Source organism: Pelophylax lessonae (assembly GCF_965119305.1).
Source record: "Pelophylax lessonae genome assembly, chromosome: 3".
Classification (NCBI taxonomy): Eukaryota; Metazoa; Chordata; class Amphibia; order Anura; family Ranidae; genus Pelophylax; species Pelophylax lessonae.
This window is the reverse complement of record NC_138770.1, coordinates 112,404,773-112,423,999: the sequence shown is the minus strand read 5'-3', so window position 1 is coordinate 112,423,999 and position 19,227 is coordinate 112,404,773. Positions and strand designations below refer to the sequence as shown.

Sequence of the window (19,227 nt, the reverse complement as noted above, 5' to 3'; positions counted from 1 at the left end):
TGTGCGGGGCAGACCCAGGGGGAGAGGAGCAGGAGGAGGAGCAGATAAGCCCTCTCCCCTGTCAGGGCCGGCTCTGAGGCTGAGCTGTGTTAGAGAGATGGCCCTGTAGCCATCAACCTGGTCCTGCCGGAGGAGACACTGCTATGGCCACATAGGCCGTGGCTGGTAAGCAGTAGCCACGGCTTGTGTTAACCCTGTCCAGGCCGCGGTCGCCGCTTACCTCACGTTGTACAGTCATAACAGTGTCTCAGGCCACGGTGCGGGTGGCTTCGGCCAGGTCTGCTCTTTGGCTAGTTCGGGTTTGCTTTCAGACTATATTATAAGCAGTTTGAATGTGAGTGAGGAAAATACCCCATTATTGCCACTAGATGGTGTCAACTATCAGAAGCATTCTCCTCAGCGCCACTTAATGACTTTCCTGCAGGATTTTTCGAATTCTGGAAAGTATAGTCTAAAAACATTAGATTTTTAGCACAGAACAAGCGTACATACAGTATCAATAGAAAAATAGCTATATGATATGTTACACCCATACTGTATGTGAGTTCTGAACCTAGTATTTGTAATGTATTTGATGTCTGAGTAAACCCTAATGTTTGTATCTTCTTTCCTAGGAGTATACAATATTAATTCAGCTCAGACGAACTCCTCCGGCGAAATGGCTTCATCAAATTCCTACTCCCTGCTCACCTGACAATAAATGGACATGCCAGCTGAACCTATTGCCTATCTCTGGATATTCTCCAGTGTGTTTATTGAGTCTGCTGTATGCACTTTATTCCATGCTGTCATTCATTTCTTTCTTCTAGTGCATTGCAATGCAGACAAGCTGTCTGAACTGTTACCACTATAATCTGTTTAATATCACAGACTGGTTACTGTATATTTTGGAGTATCACAGCTTATATACAATATCATTATGCAATATACTTGAAGTAATCGTCTGACTTTCAGCTGAGGCTAAGTGAAATCTAAATTGTATTAGATGTAAATTGTACAGTAACATATCATTTTTCCTGAGAAAAGTTAGCTGTAAAGTTCAGTCCCTGCTTCCCATGGAAAAAGCTATTACATTAAACTACATTTGACTACTATAGAGAATATCATGCATGCAGGGATTGTGCCTAGTGCCAAAAGAAATTATTATTTTTCACCTCTGCATACCAGAACTATACTATACACTGTAATACACAGTGAACCCTGATAATGAACCAAATTAAAAGGCTGTATTAATAAAAAATAAAAAAAATCAGAGCAGTTTGTCCATCAAACCTGCATGTAAATTTATTTTGTGCTGGAGCAACATCAAAGGTTCTTCGGCTATATATCTTCCCCGCAATTCAATTGTATTAGTGAATAATTAAATGTAGAAATACTGCATTATAGCCACTAGATGGTGGTGAGGAGCACACTTGATTCCTGTGAGAGTCAGCGCCATCTAGTGGCCATAATGCCATATATTCCACAACCACACATTGCATAGAATATAGACGGAGAACATTATTTTTTGCCCCATTCACACAGAACAAATTTACATGCAGTTTCGATGAGCGAACACCTGTGCAATTTATTTTATAAATACAACCCTAAGTGTATATCCACCCAATATTATACAACAGTATACACTGCTAATGTATTACTTAAAGTGTATGTCCAGCCAAAACTATTTTTATATAAATTACTTTTATTGTATGTGATGCTGTTCCTTCGTCTCTGGTCAAACCATTTTTATAGGGTCAGTGAGGGTAAACCCCCAGATAGCAGTAAAATAATTGGGGTTCTAATCACTACCCTCTTCTTCCAAACTGAAAAAAAAAAACACTTTAATAAAGAGTAATGTGCAATTTTCAATATTTTTTAACAACCAATGACCGGTCATCTTTTTTTGATTTGACCGATTACTGGGGTTCCAAATAATTTTCCTTCTTTTTATGCTTTTATGCAATCTATTTATTAAAAACTTTGTATGTGTAAGAGCATTTGCATCACTTTAAACCTTTTTTTAAGCCTTCTTTACCTAAATACGTTTTATGTGTAATATGGTATGCCTAAGAACAAAATTTTATAAAAACACATATGACAAGGAGTTTCTTAAAGTTGTGTATGGATAATGATGGTGGTGATAGTGATGATGTTGTGGAGCTTGATAAAGAATAACAAGAGGGTTAGTAATAATTCATGGAGGAAATTCTGCTTCATATACCCTGTGGTGTTCTTCACTCAATTAACCCTGCACGGTAGCTGGAACTAGTAGGTGGGGCTCCTGATCGTGCGGCACTGTGGTTGGTTGCACAGTGCTGATATCATCGGCAGCCTGTCCTATTGTACCAATTGTTGTTAGTTGACCCTGTGCTGTTAAAGATAGCTCAGTCAAAGTTCTGAGGACGCCGATGGCGTGCATCCCAGAAATAGACACTGACACATATATGACACATATATGATGCATATGTAGCGGCTGGGCTTTAAAGTGATACTAAACACACACTGTCCATAAAATAAAGTAGAGGTGAGGTGCTACAACCCAAAAGGATAAGGAGATCTTCCAGAGCTGCCGGGTGCAGAAAGGCAGCCATACAGCTGCAAATAGCAATCATGAAAAGAGATAATCTGCAACTCCTTGCTTGCTCTTTAACCACTTAAGCCCCGGAGGATTTGGCTGCTCAAAGACCAGGCCCTATTTTGCAATTCGGCACTGCGTGACTTTAAGAGAAAATTGTGCGGTCGTGCGATGCTGTACCCAAATGAAATTGAGGTCCAATAACAATATTTTTCACATTTTTTTATATGAAATTCTCAAAAAAAAAAGGAAAAAATCAAAATTTTTTAACATTTTAGGCCAATTTGTTTTCTGCTACATATTTTTGGTAAAAAAAAAATCGCAATAAGCGTATTTTGATTGGTTTGCGCAAAAGTTATTGTGTTTACTAACTACGGAAAAAATTTATGTCATTTTTATTGTTTTTTTTTTAACTAGTAATGGCGGTGATCTGCGATTTTTTTTGTGGGACTGCGACATTGTGGCGGACAGATTGGACCCCTGACTGACATTTTTTACACTTTTGGGGGTACCAGTGACATTACTACAGTAATCAGTGCTATACATATGCACTGCTGATGTAGAAATGACACTGGCGGGGATAAAGGGGTTAAATGTGTCCCTAGGGGCATGATTCTAACTATCAAGGGGCGTGGCTTGTTAGATTATAACAGAGACATAGCAGGATCGCATAGCCTCTGTCATGATCCAAGGGAGATAGCCGTCTGCATTTCTCCCTCTCCTGAGGGAGATCGCGAGTGGCCGGCGGACATCGGAGCCGCTGGTCCCCCACCTTAGTACACAGAACATGGAAATGCAATACTTTTAGTAAATATAATCTGCTAAATACCTTTTTTTATCAGCAGTTAGAGCAGTCTTGTAACTTCTATCAGTGTCTGGGTAAAGCTTGTAGGATGAGTTTTTTATTCTCCCCTGGCTGCCCTATAAGGATGCAGGACCCCTGTCTGGACAGTGCTGATTGGTCCTGTGCTGATCACATGCACCCTGCCAAAAAAAAAAAAAAAACCTCTCCAGCAAAACACACCAAACTGAGCATGTGCAACTTGTCCCCTGACTCTGTTCTATCAGGATATGCATTGGGGACAGTGGAAGAAAAGGAGGAACATAGAAGGCAGGATCAGCCTTTTTACACAATGCAGAGGATTAACCCCTTAGGTTCCACAGTAAGCATAACATGTATGCTTTACTGCATATACAGACTGATTTTACTGTAGTGGGTTTAGTAACACTTTAAGGCCCAACCAACTGCTGCTGCATATATGCATGTTACTGTTGTAAAGGGGTGAAAATGCATTTGGTAGTATGGTCTTTGCTGAAGTGGAGCATCAATTTTTATATTTGTTGATTTGCTCCTTCAACTGGGGTCATATGACATGCCTAGGTTTTTATGTGAGCAACACTGGAGTGATCCCAGACCTGCAGTTTCCCCAGGAAAGCCTTTTTTACCCTCTACTTATCCATCACAGTAAGGCTCCATTCACATCTTGGAGTTGCTATTACAGGCGTTTTTATGGGCGTTTTTTCAGGCGTTTTTATGGGCGTTTTTGGAGGCGTTTTACATGCGTTTTTACAGGCGTTTTTTGTTCAGGCGTTTTTAGATTTACTGGAGAACAATGGACAACGCCTGTAATCTGCCCAAAAAGAAGCTCAAGTACTTTTTTGAGCGTTGGGCGTTTTGCTCACGGTGTCAAAACGCTCAGATGTGAACAGGGGCCATTGAAATGAATAGGATTTGTCTTGTTGGGCTTTTGAGAGCTGATCCTAGAGCAGAAAAACGCCCCCAAAACGCCTACATGTGAACGTAGCCTAAAAAATAAATAAATAAATAAAAAATCCACTTGAAAGAATACTTGCATACTATACTGCCAGATCTTTAAGCAAGAAGCCATATTCTAAAATACATACATAATGTGTGAGATACACTAACCTCATTCTACTGAATCTGTGTCAGCTGACTTTGATAAAAAGTTCACCTCCGTCATCTGTTGTATTGTTAGTGAACTTCCAATCAGACGCTGTTAAAACATAAACATAGAATTGAGAACAAGAGGAAATAGCAACAGACTCGGGCAATGTATGTTACTTTAGGACAGGGGTCTCGAAACTTTGGTCCACAGGCCACATTCGGCCGCTTACAAGATTTAATCCAGCCCTCAGCATATCCTCATTATACACCAATTGAGAACTAAAGCGGTTGTAAAGAGGTTTTTAAAAATAAAAATATAAACATGTTATACTTGCCTGCTCTGTGCAGCATTGAACAGAGCGGTCCCTCCCTAACCTCCTCTTCTAAGGTTTGCTGCTGATGCTTTGCTCTCCTTCTCTTCTGCATGTGCCCATATGGCAAGCCCGGGGCAAGCTTACTCCTGAGTCGGGCTATGTGTATCCATAGACACACACAGTGTGGCTCGGTCCCGCCCCCCACTCTCTGCTCACAGGGTTTGACTGACAGCAGCTCTGGCTGCTGACTGGGTCTCCTGTAAGACTTGGAAGACAAGAGAGAAGAGATGCAGCCAGGCATAGCTCGGAGAGGAGGACTCATGTAGGTGAAATTAATCCAGGGAATGCATTAGGATAAAAAAATGTTTTAACTTTCCCTTTACTTCCTGTCCCATAGACAAACAGGAACTGTTAGTTATACTTTAGGGTCAGAAGGTGCTGCTTATGGTCTATGCATCAACCCCCCTCCAAACCTGATCTTGTAAGGGGGGATTCTTATGTTGAACTATAATGGGGGATCCTGATGTAAGAGGTGACTCTGATGGACAATTGGATGTGATAGGAGACTCTAATTGAGACCCTGACGTTGGGGGGGGGGGGGGGGGGAGTTGCTAATGATGGAGATATGATGTGGTAAAGATTCTGATAGTGAGGACCCTGATGTCAGGAAGGACTACAATGGGGACCCTGATGTAAGGGGGAAAACACAATATGTGGCCGTCCTACTTAAACGTTTGGACAGCCCTACTTTAGAACATATGAGAGGTATGGCTTATTTGGATGTTGGCTGAGTGGAGGGGTAACATGAGACTGAACTCCAGAGTGTTTGGAATTTCTGTAGATCTACAGTGCACGTAATGTGAGAGAATATTATGAATTGTTTTAATGTTTATCCATAAGTCATTTTCATACTCTTTTCACACTTGTATAATATTCATTTCACAGGCTCATACATGGCCAACTATTGCCTACTGCAGCCTTTTTCAACCAGGGTTGCTACAGGTTCCTTGAGCTGTGGCTAATTGACCTCCTTTTTGATAATGCCTGCACAGTTCCAGAAAGAACACCATTTGGTAGACCCAGCAGTATGACACCATTTTTTGCTGCCTGTTTAATGGGCATTTTTCCTAATGGCCTCCATGAATTGGTTTTAGCAGGGATTCCCAGAGGCCTAAATTATTTTAAGGGTTCCTGTGCAGTAAAAAGGTTGAAAATGGCTGGTCCAAGGTTTATAGGTGGCTTAAAAAGAGCCAGTCATGATCAAACGTATGCAAGAATCTAAACATGATCATTCTGCACTACAATTCTCCCCCTAATGTAACTAGTGTAAGGGCATTCTTCTTTGATTCTGCTATACCAGTGACTCCCACTAATTATTTATACATATTCCTGACCTACAGAACCTTTTATTGGTGTTTAGGTCTAGGCAGACCTTTTGTTTGGTGCGCCTGGAATTTATTGAGCTGATTCAAACTGAATGTTCAGTTGGCCTTTAAGTTACGCTAAATAAAGCTGCAAAAATATATATTTTTTATAGGTAAGTCTGCACATTTGTGGTCATTTAAGTCTGAATATTTTGATTCTTGTATAATTTTAGTGATGACGGTTCCCTTTGGTAGTATATGGTCCATTGTTTTAAATGACAGACCACACCCATAGCCATGCACAAACAGTAATATAGTGCTGTCACTGTAACTAAGCGAGATGGCTACTCAATTGCACATATACATTTACAGAATATACTGTACACAGAAAAACATTATTTTAAACCATTAGTGTTGATTGATGAACTTATTTACATTATGCTAATCACACTCACATGTATATCTAAAAAAATACAAAACGACTACAGTTCCATTTCACATTATGCTGGCCACATCCTATATTCAAATCTATTTGACATGTGGGACTTTCCCATTGAGCTCTATCATAGTTTTATTTTGTATAAACTATTTATTTCACTTTCTTTATTGCTAAAATGTTGTATTTTAATTCATTATGTGTTTGCTCCTGCTGTAATTTTGCTGAATTTGTTGCTTGTATGTACTTAAAGATCACATTATTATTGTGGTTATAATAAACTAAAAAAAAAGGTATGTTCACTAAGGCAAGAGTTGTGTTTATTTTATGCTCAATTTGTGGGCTTTGTAGGCAAAAACGCACTTGGGTAATAACAGAAAGGAACTAGCATAGCCTTTAGCAGCAAATCGGATTCAAGTTGCAGCACATGCCTCAAAAATTGTGGACATCTGACCATTACACCTATATGAGCCTGTTGGACACCCTATTTGAAAACTATTGCTCCCCCCATCCTCTTCTTTGAAAGTTGAGGTTGATGCATTCCGGATCACCTTAGTAGAGGGGCATCATGCAGCAAGGTTTCAGCACATTTTAAATGAGAGAAGCATTTTGGAGGCACAACCATACCATCACCCACCATATGTGGGATCGAAATCTGTTCACTCCAAGCTAACCATTATTAGAAAGAGTTATTGGCTCCAGAATGACACTCCTGAAGTTGTGACCATAGAGAGATATCTGTAGGGGTGTGTGTGTTCTCCTTTTTTCAGAATGGAGTTGGTGTGTCTGGGATCCCCCCTTTTTATGACATCACACAGTTCCGGGTGCCCATGCTCTTTCTGCCCCCCCCCCCCTCCCTGGGATTTGGCAATAACTGTATTCCCTGTTGAAGCTCTAAACTAAATGCGTAGCGATCCTGTGATCCTTTGGCAATAGCAACCTGAGATACCCATGAGACCCGGATACCTTCCAAATTCATTGCAAAATACAATGGGTAATTTCACGGGTCGCCCTGTTGTATCTGTATTCTGACTGGGGAGAGTTTGTCTCACAATGGGGAGATATTGTTTTGTATCTTTCATGTATGTTTTTTTCATGAAATGGTTTTAAATAAATTTTTAATGTTGTTACAATAAACTGATATGTTACTGATTTAGCACTTGAGTTCTTTAATGGGGCTATCAGTGGCTACCTATAAAGCCCCACCACTTTTCTTTTTTTCAATTTTCATATTGGGATACGGTGCCACTTCTATTTGTGGCCTGTCTCATATTTTGTTACATTCTTTTAAAGTTCTCCACATGATTTTGTAGTGTGTCTATTGAAATGTGAGTCCATTTGGCCAAAAGAGAATTTGTGAGGGCAGGTATTGTATGATGAGAAGACCTGGATAGCAATTGGTATTCCACTTCATCCCAAAGGTGTTCAGTTTGAAGGCCACTTGAATTCCTCTAAACCAAACTCATTTAATTATGTTTTCTATTCACCTGAACTCAATAATATGGAAGAGTGTCCTCATACTTTTAGCTGTTTAGTGTATGTTGGGTAAGAAAGAATCAGCTAGCATATCACTGGCTCCCATGTTGATCTCAGTTGTTCACATATGGGTTTGCTGATATATTAAAATTTGTACTGCAGTTCTACAATGATTCCATGGTATGACTACACAGAAAGGCGAGCAATTCTGAAAGTTTGACTTCACATTTCTGAAATATCTGCTCCACTAAAACTGATTATACATCAGTAGAAATATCTTGGAACATTCTTACCAATTCTGAAAAATTGTTTGTTAAGAGTATTTATTCCTGCCATCATTGTCAACCAGGCCTGAACTGGCCATAGGGCACACTGGGATAGGGCTGCCAGGCTTCATGTTCCAGGGGTGGGCAGAGGCAGGGGAGCCAGTAGCTTTGCTAGTGTGGGGAATCCAGCCGCTGCCCTGCTTCAATTGTTGGCACCCGCATCATCCCCTACCGTCTGTCATGCTAGTCAAACAGAGTTGGGGAAGCTTCCCCTAGGCTCCTCTTTGATTCTGATGTGCACTATGAGAGAGGATGAGGGGGAGCCTGGAAGGACGAACATCTCCCGCCTCGGCATTGAGCAGCCATGTATACACAGTCTGAGAGCTATGTATGGGGGAAATGACAGATCGATAACAGAAGAGTAAAGGAGAGAAAGTATGGAGGCATGTGGAGGAGACCAATCATAGAGAGGTAAACTAGGCGTTGATAGAAAAAGAATGATGATGACCAGAGAGGGAAATGGCATTGGATAGAAGGGAAAGAGAATGATTCAGAAAGGAGTGTGGCAAGGATAAAGGTAAAGGAGAATGTTCAGGGTGCAGAATCTGCATTTATAGAGCAGAAGGATAAGGTAGAGAAGAGTTACAGAGAGAATAAGAGTGCCTGTGGATGGAAGAGGGATGGGATAAAGGGTTTTATGGTGGTATTTGTGAAGAGGGGGTTGAATGAAAAAAAAAAAAAGGGCTGCTCAGTCTAAAACGCCCAGGCCTATTTTTTGTCCAAGTCCGGGCCTGTTGTCAACTCATTTTGTTTAAATTTAATTGAGACCTGCTACTTGCATGGAATCCCAGGTGTGTTAAACTGATTTATTTTGCACCTGGAACATGCTCTTTACACTATGTATGATTTCTATCGAATGAAAAACACATTTAGGGCTCTTTCACACGGGTGGTCCGATCAGATCCCCCTGTCAGTTTTTTAGGCGGATCGGATGCCCCATTCAGCCCTATGGAGCAGCGGATGTCAGCGGAGACATGTCCGCTGCCATCCGCATCCGTTCCTGTCCGTGAAATCCGGACGGATGGAAACCCTATTTTCCATCCGTCCTGGGGATCGGATTGGATGAGAGCGGACAGGCGGTCGGCTCTCATCCGATTCCCCATAGAGAGCAGCGGGGGCTGTGACACCTCCCTCTCCGCACTGCAAGCGGAGACGGAGCTGTCATCCGCCAGCTCAGCAGGGATCGCGGATCGATCCCCGCTGAGCAGCACGGATCCGCCTACGGAGGCGGACCGTGTGAAAGAGCCCTTACAGTTACAATTTCCTTTATTTGGGAATCATTTTTTCTCCTACTCCTTCGTTTTTTCCTCAACAGTATGGTCAAATATGATCATTGATTTGACCCCACCAACCACTAGCAAATCAAGCAAACTTTCTGAAAATTACAATTTCAAACTTTGTACTAATTAGCAGTGGTGTTCCATTATTTTACTAAAGGCGTTTGAAGGGCTATTTTTGCTCTGTGAGAAATGATCATACTTTTCCATACTGCCTTTGGATGTTCACCATCGAGTGCTTGCAGTCCCCATTTGATTACATGCAAAATGAAAACTTAAAGCGGTAGTTAACCGCTGAAAACAAAAACAAACAAAAAAAAAAAAACCTGCAAGACAATAGCACATTGTGCTAGCATGGATCGCATACTAGCACATTATGAAAAACTTACAGTACCTTAAAATGAAGCCCCTGCAGCTGCGCCCGGTCACTCCCACTCCAGCACGGAGCTCTGAAGGTCCTGAACGGTTTAGGAGATATTCATTTCACCTACAGGTAAGCCTTATTATAGGCTTACCTGTGGGTAAAAGTCACCATGCAGGGGATACAACCGCTTTAAGTATGAGAGACCACATTCAGTAATTCATATTTTGTGAAAGTTAATGGATTCACTGCTACTGAACATCAGGGACATAAAGGAAGAAATAGCTTTGTGCCGCTCAAGATATATAATGTCCAGCTGCTGCATCCTGTCCAAATATGGCCCCTGGAATTGTATTTGGATGATTTACAAATGAAAAATAAGCTGTTCTCTTTGCAAGTGAATCTTCTCTTAGCTTAGTGAACGTGGTGAAAATTCCCATTGCAAAGAAGACCCGATCACATGCAAGGACAATTAAAAAAGTATTTTTGCTTGCACATTATTAGGTAATGGAAGTCAGCAGAGTTTCATCTCAATCATAAAGCGCAAATTCCCTTTCAAAGTAAGCAGGCTATTTGCCTTTAGTAAATGAACCCCTATGTGTTAATTACTTTCTTTACAGCCAACATAAACAGTACAATATCCACATTTGGAATCTTTTGACACTATCAATTGTGCCAAAAAAAATTGGACATTTTTGGGGTTGCCCACCTCTAAACCACAAACATCCTAAAGTTGCAAGAGCTGTCTGTATGTTAGTACAATAAATCTTCATACAACCCGAGACAGATCTGGAATGACATTTCATTTAAATTATTCCTTTCCTATATTAAATATAACTATACTCTGTTTCATGTGTATAAAGTCTGAATGCGGAAAAAATGTGGATGTTCATTGATAAGATACTGAATATGTATATGCCTTTTAAACCTATTTTTTTGTCGATACCTACACATACAACTGCCATAATGCTGTACTTGTGTCTATTATTACTATAATATGTCTAGTTTATTGTTGCCTTCGGCATGTTTTCTTACTGCATTGTTTTTTAAATATGCAAATAAAGTCACAGAACCATTTCAGTATTTTTTTTTATATTTAAAATGTGTAGCTGTACAAACGGAAGGTGGCGGTATTACCTTTGTTATGTATGTATAGGCTTCATTAGGCTTCAGCTCAACGTAAAGAAATAGAAGAAAAAGTAGCCAGCACCCCAAGAGGCCAACACTTGTTAGGGCTTTGTTGCAGAATTACTCCCAATATAATAATAATAATAATAATAATATAGCCCTAGTTCTATTAGCCCTCATTTAATAAAGCTCTAGCCATACTGTCCCTAATATAATATAGCCCTAGTTCTATTAGCCCTCATTTAATAAAGCTCTAGCCATACTGTCCCTAATATAATATAGTCCTAGCTCTATCAGCCCTAATATATTATAGGTCTAGCTATTCTGGCCCTAATATAATATAGCTCTAGCCTTATTAGCTCTAATAAGATATAGCTCTAGCCCTATCAGCTCTAATATAATATAGCTCTAGCCTTATTAGCTCTAATAAGATATAGCTCTAGCCCTATCAGCTCTAATATAATATAGCTCTAGCCTGCACAGCCCTAGTAATAAAGCCCTAGCCCTATTAGACCTAATATAATATAGCTCTAGCCCTAATATAATAAAGCTCTAGCCATATTAGCCCTAATATTATAAAGATCTACTTCTATTAGCCCTAATATATTAAAGCTAGCTATATTCTAGCTATACTGGCCCTAATATAATTAGCTCTAATATAATATAGCCCTAGCTCTGTTAGCCTTAATATAATACAGCCCTGGCTCTATTAGTCCTAATATAATATAACCCTAATAAAATATAGCTCTAGTTTTATTAGCCCTAATATATTATAGCTCTAGCCATACTGGCCCTAATATAATATAGTTTGAGCCCTAATATAATATAGCCCTAGCCCTATTAGCCCTGATCCATTATAGCTCTAGACCGAATATAATATAGCCTTAGCCCTATCAGCCCCAATATAATATAGCTCTAGCCTGCATAGCCCTAATAATAAAGCCCCAGCCCTATTAGCCTTAATATATTATAACTCTAGCCCTATCAGCCCGAATATAATATACACTATACTGGCAAAAATTTGTAATGTATCCAAGAATATTTATTGCACAAATTTCACAGCCTCCCTATCACAGTGCCCTTTGCAGCCTCCACCCCCCCCCCCCCTGTCTCTCTAATCACAGTTCCCCCTTTTGCACTCTCTGCCTCCCCTGCACAGTCCTACCTTTGGCATAAACAGATAGCTAATACTATTTTCAATGTGCTTAAGTTTGAGTAAGAGATTGGAGACATGCTACAAGAGAAATCAGAGACTGAGGACATGATACAAGAGATAGTCAGAGACTGAGGACATGATAAATACATATAAGTGTGTGTGTATATATACCCCTATACAGAATTTCAGATGTTTTGCCTGCCTCCAAAGACCCCCAAAAAATGCCCAAAAAAAACCGCCTGCTGCAAAAACACACCTGGGCGTTTTTGTAGCTGGCATTTTTTAGGCATTTTTTGGGCATCTTTGGAGGCAGGCATAACATCTGTATATATACCCCTACTTCTGTGTAGGGGTATATATACACACACACACACACATGTATGTATATATACACATACACATTTATAGGTGTGAAAGTAGCAGAAACCTATGCTTGCGCTAATTAAATAATTAACAGGCATATGTCTCCGCTCCTATAACACCTATATGTGTGTATGTGTATAAATACATATAAGTGTGTGTGTATATATACCCCTATACAGAATTTCAGATGTTTTGCCTGCCTCCAAAGACCCCCAAAAAATGCCCAAAAAAACGCCTGTGCCAACAAAAAAAAACGCCCAGGTGTGTTGTTGCAGGCGTTTTTTTGGGGCATTTTTTGGGGGTCTTTGGAGGCAGGCATAACATCTGAACTTCTGTATAGGGGTATATATACACACACACTTATATGTATGTATACACATACACATATATAGGTGTTATAGCAGAGAAGCCATATGGGTGTTAATTATTTCATTTGCGCAAGCATAGGTTTCTGCTACTTTCACACCTATATATGTGTATGTGTATGTATACATACATGTGTGTGTGTATATATACCCATACACAGAAGTTCAGATGTCATGCCTGACTCCAAACATGTCCTCAAAAAAGCCCTATAAACGCGTGCAACAAAAAGCAGGGTGACAGGGGCGAAGCCACTATCCGGTTCTATAAGTGTTCTAAGAGAAACAATCTTTTCTCTATAACGGTCACCATGACATGGAAGAGTTTTGTCACCCTGCCATAGCAGTCAGAGTCAGTTTACCCTACACTACACTACGGTCCCCTTACACTTAACACTTTCCCTACAGAAACTAGATTATTAAATCTATAGTGGAAAATAGTACCTTAACTACACTAGATATCCCTTTCCTCACACTAATAATTGCTAAATGACACTTTGAGAGCAGAAGTAACAGAACTGCTTCCACTCTCTTCCACAGCCCTGTATTAAAATGGTAGAGATTTGGCGGGGCTATCTTATATACTGGGGGGCATATTCACTAATGATTGGCCTCTGGACCCCCTAGTCACTCCAATCACATTCCTAGCATTCTCCTGCCCCCTCAATTGGCTTTTACTGATGGTTCTGGTCCAATCACGGGCTTTTAAAGCCCAGTTCCAGTCCCATTGCATTTTGTTCGGTTCTGGTTGCCGAATTCCGAACTTTTTCAGCAAAAAGTTCGGAATTCGGCCGAACCTCGAACAGTCAATGTTCTGGTCGAACCGATGGTCGACCCGAACCGTTCGATCATCCCTAATGGTCAGAGACTGAGGACATGATACAAGAGATGGTCAGACTGAGGACATGATCCAAGAGATGGTCAGAGACTGAGGACATGATCCAAGAGATGGTCAGAGACTGCAGACATGATACAAGAGATGGTCAGAGACTGAGGACATGATACAAGAGATGGTTAGAGACTGAGGACATGATACAAGAGATGGTCAGAGACTGCAGACATGATGCAAAAGAAGGTCAGAGACTGCAGACAGGATAGAAGAGCACTAGGGGGTGTGGAGAGCACAGGGCAAGTAGAGAGCACTGGAGGAGCTGAAGGGCACGGGGGGGGGGGGGGACTGGAGAGAATTAAGAGGGGTTTGAAAAGCATTGTAGGGGGGTTGGAAGGCGCAGGGGTGGAGAGCACTGGGGGGGGACAGGGAAAACCAGGGGGATGGAGAGCATGGAGGGAACTGGAACTCACTGAGGGGGGAGCCAGGGAGCACAGGGGGGTGGAGAGCACTGGGGGAGCCAGAGAGCATAGGGGGGAGATGAAAAGCACTGTGGGGAGCTGAAGAGCACTGGGGGGCTAAGGAGCGCTGGGGGGCAAAGAGCACTGAGGGGTTAAGAGCATGGTGGGGGTGGGGATTAAGAGCAGAGGGGGTGTTAAGAGCAAGGAGGTGTTAAGAGCACTGGGGGGTTGTTAAGTGCAGGGGGGTGTTAAGAGCACTGGGGGGATGTTAAGAGCAGGGGGGTGTTAAGAGCACTGGGGGGTGTTAAGAGCAGGGGGGGTGTTAAGAGCACTGGGGGAGTATTAAAATCAGGGGGGGTGTTAAGAGCACTGGGGGGAGGTGTTAAGAGCAGGGGGGTTTTAAGAGCACTGGGGGGGGAAGAGCACTGGGGTGTTAAGAGCACTGGGGGGGAAGGTGTTAAGAGAACGGGGGGTTTAAGAGCACTGGGGGTTGTTAAGAGCAGGGGGGTTTTTAAGAGCACTTGGGGGGTGTTAAGAGCAGGGGGGGTTTAAGAGCATTGGGGGGGTGTTAAGGGCAGGGGGGATTTAATAGCACTGGGGGGGGGGGGTTTAAGAGCAGGGGGGGTGTTAAGAGCATGGGGAGGGGGACCTTGATAGCACTAGGGGGGCCAGTAAGTTGTATAGAAGAGGGGATGGGACAGCTGCATATAGATGATTTGATTTGATTGATCTTTACATATTCCTCCTGCAGCCGCTGAATGACTGCAGGAGGGATAGGAGAATCAGTCATTCAACGGCAGCAGGAGGAATATATGCAGCTGTCCCATCTCCTCTCCTATCCAGTCACACACACACACACACACACACAGGAGGCTGCTCAGTGTTCACCTTCTTCCCGCTGGCCGCCGCCCCCCCCCCCCCCTGCGAGCACCGCAGACTGAAGGAGCTGCCGCTGCAGCTCCTTCACACTGATATTGCGGGCCAGCCTGACACCCCCCCCAGTACGTGGCACCCAGGGCGGGCCGCCCCCCCCCCCCCACACCCCCCGTTGGTACACCACTGGAGTTGAGACTTTGCGCTGTGCTCCAAGATGCATCTCTGCTAGCAGTCTTCTGTTCTCCCTGTTCTTCCGTGTGACGAGACACTTGCTCGCTTCCGCTCTCCCGACACTCCTCTGCTTCTAGTGAGTCAGCTTGCAGATCGCAACGTCTGATGGTTTGGTCAACCAAGGCTCCGGGATCCGAACTACAGCTATGTGCTGTTCGGAATCCATTAGAACAAACACCAGGCAGGCTGTATGTAAGTTCAAACAGGAAGAACGATTTATTGGAAGTACACAACACACTTATATACAGAATTTGGAACATCCTGCCCCCAACAACCGCTTTCCCATTGGTCAATTGCAAAGTACATGCCGTCCTCCTTCAGGCCCTCCTTAGCCATGCAAATGAGGACTTGAAAATGAGTCAGCAGGGATTGGTCCGATAGCTTGATTAGAAGGACTGTTATGTGTAATGAGACAGAAACCCCCAGGGGATAATCAATGTACACAATAGCCAGACACAGAACAATGGTTCCATAACGAGCCCCCAATACACATTACTCTGAGTGTCAATACATCCCTTAGCAGATAACAGGTGAGTTCATTAGCACACCCGACAATAGGTGAATGGAAAGCCACCTCAGACAAAAGCAACATTGTTAGACAGTCAGTCTCCTCATTGAACTTCCTGGAATGACCATATTAGGAGTTGTACTTCCTGGTCAGAGACCTCATACTGTACAGGGATTAAAATCTTCATATTACAAGGGAGACATTATTCCTGAATATGACTGTCCCATTTGTAGTAGTCCAAACCATATTCTCAGTGTTCACCACCCTCCTGGTCACCCTGCATCCATAACAGATGCAGGGTGACTTAAACATAAGAGAGCCCCATAAGGCTGGGCATGGTGCCCCCCAACCTCGCTAAAGGAATTTGGAGTCCACAACCCCCATGCCCCAAGTGACTCCCGTCACATTTCACTCCTTTCGGCAGGAGACTAACACAGAAGGAGACCCTAAAGGGGTTTACTTCGAAGTTAGTCCATAGTTCCAGTCCTCCAATGTCTGCACCCACAAAGTACCCCAAACAAATTGTCCGGGACAGAACATCACTCACCCAGCCAACCTCTGCCACTCTTGTAGAATATCCCCGCTGTGGGGGAAGAAGCATGAACTGGCCTTTCTCCCAGGATTCCTTTCAGCTGCTGGAGAGAGGACAGGGTGGATGGGCTCACTTCCTCATGCTTTTGGGGATCTGGGCCGACTGCCCAGCATTCCTGGGGTGTACAGGTGGAGATTGTAGCTTTTGCGGGTGCTGGGCAGAGGTCGGTAACACTCTGCCCTGTCGCCAGCTCTTCTGCTGGGTTGGGGTTGGCGAACAATACCCCCAGGACCTGGTTGGGGATCTGATGTAGAGAGGAGGGATCGCCTACCTCCTCCTGGTATTCCTGCGGGGCAGGTTGGGGGATCTGGACCGGCTGTCCAGCATCCCTGTGAGTCTGGTGCAGAGACCGCGGTCCCATCTGTACCATTGGGGTCAGGGCTGCTGTCTCCCTGTGGTTGGGGAGAAGGATTAGTTGTCTCTTCTCCCTGTAAGGTACACTGCTGCTTGGAAGGAAAGGCGACACCTTCGGCTCCCTGTAACTCCTGCTGTAGCTAGGGACCTGGGCCGGCTGCCCAGCCTCCCTGTAGAGCCGGTAGAGAGACCTCGATCCCATCTCCACCCGCCATCGGTAGGTCTTCCAAGTACCACCAGTCTGTACTGTCTCTCCAACTGAAGGGTTGTGGGTCTGGATCTGCCACCCAGGACTCCGGCTCTGCTTGCAGGGTAGATTGGGGTGGAATGGAGCAGAGTAGGCGTTGGTAGTCCTGCTCCAGTTCCCACTCCATTCCGACCAGATGAATCAGGTCTGACCCCAAGTCATCCGCTTTGGGGAGACCAAGTAGGGCTTCCTTGGTGTCCTGGATTTCCCAGCGCCGAAACTCTGCTGGACATCCAAAGTCCCTCTCCTCAAAGGCCATCCACAGCAAGCCCGGGCCACTATAGTCTTCACCTTCCGGCATATTGTCGTCAGCCATCCAGTGGTCGTAGCTGGTGGCGTACCACTTTAGTGCCTGGTGGGCTTCATCCAGCCACAACTCCTTCCAAATCAGGTTCCACAGCTCCGTCACCCACTCATCCTGGGGTTGCTCTCCTAGGAAAGGTAACCGCAGGGCAACGTATACCTGGAACCGCTGTTCTTCGCTGGGAAGGTTCTCTCTCCACCTCCACTGCACATCCTCTAAGGCCTCATACCACATTTCCTTTCGAGTGTAATCTCTCCAGTCCAGTATGGCTTCCTCTGATTCAGGCCCATCCTGTTGGACCAAGTGTTGCTGCAACCTCCAGCGAAACTCCTCCTCATATGGGGACGCTGCATCTTTAGGCGTTTTCTCCGATTGCCATATTTCTGCCATTCTCTGCTCATGCTGCCGCTCTCGTTCTCTCTCTTGTCACTCTAGTTCTTTCTCTTGTCGCTCATCCTGCAGCTGGATGTCTCTAATGGCATTCTGTATGGCGGTCTCTGATGGGTTAGCACCATATAATGCCAACCGCTCTCGAACTCATTGCTGAAACAAGTCTTCAACTGACCGGGGTCCTGCATCACCACCCCTCTGATCCATCTCGGCTAGCTCATTGATCAGGGTGGCCTTTTTCTTTGTCCTACCGGTCCCTCCGCGGCTCTCAAGTAAGTCTTTCAGCATGGCTCTCCTGCATGCTGCATAGCTGGTCATTGACTGTGGTGGTTTGGAGTGTCCCAGTAACTGGAGAGCAAATCCCACCACTGCCAACCAACGTGACGAGACCCTTGCTCGCTCGCTTCCGCTCTCCTGACACTCCTCTGCTTCTAGTGAGTCAGCTTGCAGATCGCAACATCTGATGGTTCGGTCAACCAAGGCCCTGGGATCCGAACTACAGCTATGTGCCGTTCGGAATCCATTAGAACAAACACCAGGCAGGCTGTATGTAAGTTCAAACAGGAAGAACAATTTATTGGAAGTACACAACACACTTATATACAGAATTTGGAACATCCAGCTCCCAACAACCGTTTTCCCATTGATCAATTGCAAAGTACATGCCGTTCTCCTTCAGGCCCTCCTTAGACATGCAAATGAGAACTTGAAAATGAGTCAGCAGGGATTGGTCTCATAGCTTGATTAGAAGGACTGTTATGTGTAATGAAACAGAAACCCCCAGGGGACAATCAATGTACACAATAGCCAGACACAGAACAATGGTTCCATAACGAGCCCCCAATACACATTACTCTGAGTGTCAATACATCCCTTAGCAGACAACAGGTGAGTTCATTAGCACACCCGACAATAGGTGAATGGAAAGCCACCTCAGACAAAAGCAACATTGTTAGACGGTCAGTCTCCTGATTAAACTTCCTGGAATGACCATATTAGGAGTTGTACTTCCTGGTTAGAGACCTCATACTGTACAGGGAATAACATCTTCATATTACAAGGGAGACATTATTCCTGAATATGACTGTCCCATTTGTAGTAGTCCAAACCATATTCTCAGTGTTCACCACCCTCCTGGTCACCCTGCATCCATAACAGATGCAGGGTGACTTAAACATAAGAGAGCCCCATAAGGCTGGGCATGGTGCCCCCAACCTCTCTAAAGGAATTTGGGGTCCTCAACCCCCATGCCCCAAGTGACTCCCGTCACATTCCTTGTATGACCTGGCTTGGCTGATGACTCTCCTGGCTCTCGCCCCCGCATCAGCAGACGACCCCACATCGGCAGATGACCCCGCATTGGCAGACTACCTGCTCCTGAACTTGACCCTGGCTTGGATTACTACCTG

At 43.8% G+C, this 19,227-nt stretch overlaps 1 protein-coding gene across 1 annotated transcript in view; it reads left to right on the top strand.

Annotated features, from left to right (window-relative positions):
- LOC309549147 (adhesion G protein-coupled receptor F5-like) overlaps positions 1 to 1,058 on the top strand; it is a 199,680-nt gene extending 198,622 nt beyond the window's left edge. Inside the window, exon 21 of the mRNA XM_082249203.1 lies at positions 615 to 1,058. Coding sequence (XP_082105329.1) covers positions 615 to 694 — 80 coding nt within the window. The 3' untranslated portion in view covers positions 695 to 1,058. The remainder of the gene's footprint in view (positions 1 to 614) is intronic.
- The last annotated feature ends 18,169 nt before the right edge of the window (positions 1,059 to 19,227 follow it).